The sequence below is a fragment of the Anguilla rostrata genome, unplaced genomic scaffold (assembly GCF_018555375.3).
Source record: "Anguilla rostrata isolate EN2019 unplaced genomic scaffold, ASM1855537v3 scaf0471, whole genome shotgun sequence".
NCBI classification, from domain to species: Eukaryota; Metazoa; Chordata; class Actinopteri; order Anguilliformes; family Anguillidae; genus Anguilla; species Anguilla rostrata.
In genome coordinates this window covers 1,919-8,131 of record NW_026985980.1, presented here as the reverse complement: position 1 = coordinate 8,131, position 6,213 = coordinate 1,919, and the positions used below count along the sequence as shown (strand labels likewise).

At 39.3% G+C, this 6,213-nt stretch overlaps 1 protein-coding gene across 2 annotated transcripts; it reads left to right on the top strand.

Annotated features, from left to right (window-relative positions):
- Positions 1-58: 58 nt before the first annotated feature.
- On the top strand, positions 59-4,739 carry LOC135246532 (uncharacterized). 2 transcript variants are annotated; one of them, XM_064319959.1, is made up of 4 exons: positions 59-652; positions 1,025-1,354; positions 1,667-1,948; positions 4,029-4,739. In XM_064319959.1, the coding sequence occupies exons 2-4, from the start codon at positions 1,201-1,203 to the stop codon at positions 4,355-4,357; spliced, it is 765 nt and encodes a 254-aa protein (XP_064176029.1). In that variant the 5' UTR covers positions 59-652; positions 1,025-1,200; the 3' UTR covers positions 4,358-4,739. The 2 variants fall into 2 exon arrangements, with proteins under 2 accessions (XP_064176029.1, XP_064176028.1); XM_064319958.1 differs by having other exon boundaries at positions 207-652; positions 1,658-1,948.
- The last annotated feature ends 1,474 nt before the right edge of the window (positions 4,740-6,213 follow it).

Sequence of the window (6,213 nt, the reverse complement as noted above, 5' to 3'; positions counted from 1 at the left end):
AGACAGTATCTCTTTCATACTATGTGCAAAAAAATATAACACAAAGTTCAAGTTCTGTCTTGTATTTTACTTTCAAAAAAGTTTAATCTGAAATTAGATTTAACTAATATGCATGTAAAGCTGCACAGTAAAAATGTTAAGTGTTAAATAACCTCTTAGAGAGTGAAGAATTGTCCATTTCTGAGTACATAGCACAAAAGCCTAGATGGAAAAGTTCATTTCACGGTTATGTTTTCTCTTCCACCTCTCCATAAAATTCCCAACAATTCCCAGACCTGGAGGGATGTATATTTCTTTAAATTTGATGGCTTGTTCTTAGATGTAACCCACACAATGATTTGATGAAAAGGTTCACAAGCTTCTCTAAATCAATTGCTCTTTGCTCCTATAGTGAAACCATCTCTCTGGTCCAGTGTAAAAGAAGGTTCTGATGTGATCAGGAGCTGTGAAGTATCACACCTTCCAGATTCAGCTACACTGGACTGGGAAAGGGACAGAGAACCTACTGCTAACACAACGCTGATCTACAACAACACTGCCCACATCATCATCCACAGTGCTGACCGATCCAGTGAGGGAACGTATAGCTGCACACTCAGATGGAACGGAGCACTTATTTTCAGCATTCCCAGGACACTTAAAGTCTCCAAGGGTATGTTACTATGGATACGGTATTCACTAGAGCCTTTACAAAAGCATCCTCAGCATTGACTTTTTTTCACAAGCAAACTTGTGAATGACTTTATTAATTAGGACTAAAGATAAATCCAAGTAATGTAAAGTAATATACCAGCACACCCTGTATAGAAACAGACCGGCCAGGCTGCATATAATAGCTTTCATGGTGGGAGGTGGGGTATTTATTGTAGGCTATTCTGTAATGAGGCCTGAGTTTTCCTCTTCCACCAACTCTGTGTGAGTTCATTTACTTTAGCATGTTTTTCATTTGCTACCCACTATCTGAAGCAGTAGAATATGAGCTGACTGTCCAGACATTTATTCTAACCACAGCTTTATTCCTCAGGTACACACAGCACACAGCACACTCTGTACAGAGGGAGTTTGAACAGCAGTGAGGTGGTGCTAATCTGCCGTTCTTGGAACTCATACGGAACAGCGTCATGGCGATGGGTGCCATCGTCTGGGACAAATGCAATCCGTGTGGCCTCAGCTGAAAAATATAAGAATGCTTCGATTTCCATGGAGATAGATAAAGAGAGATTCTCATCTGAGCGCTATGATGGATCTAATTTCCCTCTGAGAATCTCACCAGTGAAGTTTGGAGACAGTGGAAGGTACTTCTGTTACTGTGAACACTACCCGATGGCCTCAGTAACTCTGGTAACTGTTCAGGGTAAGTCTGTACTTCGGATTTCTATAATTTACAAGACTGAATAAATAATAGAAAACTTAAACATGACGCTAATTAAGGTAGCTTTATTTCTTGCACTTTTTACAATATTGTGTCATATAATGTAACTGCACTCAAGGGCTAACAGTAACCAAACAGAAGTGCCAACAGAAGTGTTGATCCCAAGTCATAAAGGTAGTGCACCTTACAGAAACTCCATGACAAATAATGGATGCTATCTGAATAAAAAAAAATATTTTCTGAAAAAGAAATAAATAAATGATCCATGAACATGTGCTCTCTCAGTCTCAGCAGTGCCCCCTGGTGGTCTGTCCAGGAATCAGTCAGTTGTGCTGAACTGTGAGATATCACAGGTGATCGGCTCTGTGACCCTGGCCTGGCTCTGGATGAAGGGGGGCAGGGGGGAGCTCGTAAAACAGGAGGTCCTGAGTAAGAGGAACCCAAAAAAGATGCTCAGTCTCACCCTTCCCATTCTGAGTAGAGACCAGCTGCACTGGGCCTGTGCGGTGTTCACAGAGAGCATGCTCAGAGCACAGGTCCCCCTGCACCTCACACTGCCAGCACCTGAACCTCAAGGTACTATCCTCCAATCACAGGCACAGGTTTCATTACAACTTAGGGGGAGACACTACACTACCTAGTCTCTATAGTCAAATTTCAAGTCTAGTCTCACAAGTTTACAAGCTAGTCTAGTAATTAATCCATAAGAAACCATTGGGGGACACATGTCTCCCTGTCTCCTTCTTAACCTATGCATATGCCTCCAACCACATCCCTATGATAGTAGCATGTGGAGGTGGGCCTGGCCATTTAGAATTTTATGAACAAGACACCATGGTGCAGTGGGTAGCACTGTTGCCACACAGCAAGAAGGTTGTGGGTTCAAATCTCGGCTTGGGGCCTTTCTGTGTGGAGTTTGCATGTTCACCCCGTGTCCATGTGGGTTTCATCTGGGTACTCCAGTTTCCTCCCACAGTCCAAAGACATGCAGGTAGGCCAATTGGAGAGTCCAAATTACCCATAGGTATGAGCGTGGGAGTGAAAGGTGTGTGTGCCCTGCGATAGATTGGCGACCTGTCCAGGGTGTATTCCTGCCTCTCGCCCAATGCACGCTGGGATCGGCTCCAGCACCCCCCGTGACCCTGTATAGCGGGTTTAGATAATGGTATAGATAATGGATGGACACATGGCTGCACTTACTACAGTGGTTTCCTAGTTTAGCCAGTTGTGACTTCTTAGGACAGTGATGGCTTTTGGCTTTCTGTCAATGCAGACTCAATGCATTTTAGTGTGGTTTTGCTTGCTTGCACCCAGCTTGTCTGGCAATGTGCCAGATGAGGTCCTTCCTCTTTATTAGCCATTTCCTGTAAAGCATACCCCTGTAAAAAGGCTAGACGCCAGTAAGAAGTGCTGCATAGGGCATCAGCCATGGCAATGGTACTGTTGTGGACCCTGTTATGGATATCAGGATACTATCAAAGACTTTCAGCTGAGAGTGAGTCCCTCTTTCCACCTATATCATATATTAATGAATTAATTAATTAATTTATATTTAAAGCTCATAAAAATACAGCCAAATGTACTAAAATAGAACAACATTGAAATGGGCAAATTGTCCATTCATTGTACTATAGAAGAGTAAAGTATAATACATTCACATAATAGAACACGGAAAAAGACAGTTTTACTATAACAGGAGTATCACAGAGACTGCTACTACTATATAAATTGATTCAAACTTTTTTTTCAGTTCAATATTCAAGAGGACGTAACTATAGTATAGTCACATACTGTAGTAGCACATGGAACCTATAGTATAAAAATGCATACATTTAAATAAAAACAGTCTTATTTATAACAGAAGGACTATCACCCAGACTGCTATATTGATATTAAATGATCCAGACTCTTTATTCTTTTTTGTACGTTTGTTTTCAGTTTAAAGTTCAAGAGGAGGTAAACTGTTTCAGCATATTAACTTTATCGGTGAAATGGCTTTATATTCCAATGCCAAGCAGTTACACATAGTACTTTTTAAATATGAAATTCTATTATGAAATTATTAATGATAGTGTGATTGATATTCTTATTAAATAAGTATACATGCTGTAATATATTCAAATTCAAGACATTGTATCGTAACTTTATTATTAAGCCAGATTTACAATCACTCCATACTCTATCTACAACATTCCATGTATTTCACTGGTAAAATTCATGAAACACAAATATTGTCAGAATCTAAAAATGTTCATTTCTGATTACGAGTAAGGCAAACAGTTCTAATTTCTGTTTTGCCTACTTCCTCTAGTAGGCTACTACAGGATGTTGAAAAGAAAAAAATAACTTTGCTATATGCTACAACCACTTTGAGGACAGAAAAAAAGTAATGATCTAGATCTTGGGTCTGAAAGTATGACTATAATCGGTACAAACAATACTTCTCCATTGTTGAGTAAAATATAGCTCAAATATTCATTACAGCTATAAGGATTACATTTTAATCACTATTTATAAATATGTATCATCCTCCAGGCTAACCTGTCGTTAAACTTTAATGAACTAACTGAAATTTCCCTCCATACTGAAACGCAACTTTATCATGTTTAGTGCTTAGTTGGATCTCTGTATTTGGTATGTTCTTCTCTTTCTGCAGTGTTGGTACAGTACAAATACTTACTTTCTGGGGAGGGACAGAGGGTCTCTCTACAAGCCCCTGCTGAAACCAAAGGGACAGAATTCACCTGGGAGTGGACGTCACATGATGGAAGCTACACAAACACTCGGATAATAACTATACAGTCCGATGGAAACTATTGGTGGGATTTGAAGAAGGCGCCTATTTCAAAACAAGGGAAGTACAACATTTATCTGGAGCCCAAGTTACAAAATGCAGGAGTTTTTACTTTTATTCAAACTAAACCTGAGAAAGTAAAAGTGGCCCAGTTTGAAGTGTTCGCTGCAGAAGGTAAAATCATTCTTTAATGTGGTTTTCACATTATGAAATTATACATATGATGTATTTTTTTATATATAAGAGTAATATAAAACAAAGTTGAAGTACTGGATATCTTGTATTTTACTTTTACTAAAGCTGAATTTGAAATTTGAATAAAATTTTATGTAAAGCTGTACAGTAAAATATCAAGTGTTAAATCAACACTTACAGAATAAACATGTTTCCGACTGGACTCATATGTACTCTGTTAGAGTTTAATTAAATCTGGAAATATTACATCAGTGCACTGGGAACAGATAAGTGGGAGTAAAAGCAGTAGCTTGTGTTTCTCATATTTTTGTACACTGCTTTATTAAACCTGAGGCGATATAAATCAGATTAGTCTATTAATAGTTTCTTAATAGTACATACCGCAAAAAACGAGGAAACAAAGTCCCTTTACTGTTACATTTTCTCTTCCATCTCTCCATAGAACACCCAGTACAGAGCTGGAGGACTGTACATTGCTTTAAATTTTGATGACTGGTTTTCGAGCATTATTAGCGCTCCTACAATTGATTGCATGAAAAGGTTGTGTCACAGTATTCGCTCTACAATCAACTTGCTCTTGCCTCCCTGGGCCAACAGTGGAACCATCTCCTGGTCCAGAGTAGAAGAAGGTTCTGATGTGATCAGGAGCTGTGAAGTATCACACCTTCCAGATTCAGCTACACTGGACTGGGAAAGGGACAGAGAACCTACTGCTAACACAACGCTGATCTACAACAACACTGCCACATCATCATCCACAGTGCTGACCGATCAGTGAGGGAACGTATACTGACACTCAGATGGAACAGAGCACTTATTTTCAGCATTCCCAGGACACTTCAAGTCTACAAGAGTATGTTACTATGGATACGGTTTTCACTAGAGCATTTACAAAAGCATCCTGAGCATTGACTTTTTTTCATAAGCAAACTTGTGAAAGACTTTATTCATTAAGACTAAAGATAAATCCAAGTAATGTAAAGTAATATACCAGCACACCCTGTATAGAAACAGACCGGCCAGGCTGCATATAATAGCTTTCATGGTGGGAGGTGGGGTATTTATTGTAGGCTATTCTGTAATGAGGCCTAAGTTTTACTCTTCCATCAACTCTGTGTGAGTTCATTTACTTTAGCATGATTTTCATTTGCTACCCACTATCTGAAGCAGTAGCATATGTGCTGACTGGCATTCTAACCACAGCTTTATTCCTCAGGTACATATAACACCTATCACACTCTGTACAGAGGGAGTTTGAACAGCAGTGAGGTGGTGCTAATCTGCCGTTCTTGGAACTCATACGGAACAGCGTATTGGCGTTGGGCGCCATTGTCTGGGACAAATCAATCTGTGGCCTCAGCTGAAAAATAAAGAATGCTTCGATTTCCATGGAGATAGATAAAGAGAGATTCTCATCTGAGCGCTTTGATGGATACTATTTCCCTCTGAGAATCTCACCAGTGAAGTTTGGAGACAGCGGAAGGTACTTCTGTTATTTTGAAAGCCAGCTGATGGCCACAGTAACGCTGGTAACTGTTCAGGGTAAGTCTGCACTTCAGGTTTCTATAATTTACAAGACTGAATAAATAATAGAAAACTTGACGCTAATTAAGGTAGCTTTATTTCTTGCACTTTTTACAGTATTGTGTCATATAATGTAACTGCAGTCAAGGGCTAACAGTAACCAAACAGAAGTGCTGATTCCAAGTAATAAAGGTAGTGCACCTTACAGAAACTCCATGACTAATAATGGATGCTATCTGAATAAAAAAAAGTTTTTTCTGAAAAATAAATAAATAAATAAATGATCCATGAACATGTGCTCTCTCAGTCTCAGCAGTGCCCCCTGGTG

Excerpts from the sequence above, each read along its gene's own strand:
- LOC135246532 (XM_064319958.1), top strand. The coding sequence starts at position 1,201 with ATGGAGATAGATAAAGAGAGATTCTCATCTGAGCGCTATGATGGATCT. Across the intron at positions 1,355-1,657 it reads AACTCTGGTAACTGTTCAGG|TCTCAGCAGTGCCCCCTGGT; the intron begins GTAAGTCTGTAC and ends GTGCTCTCTCAG. Across the intron at positions 1,949-4,028 it reads GCCAGCACCTGAACCTCAAG|TGTTGGTACAGTACAAATAC; the intron begins GTACTATCCTCC and ends CTCTTTCTGCAG.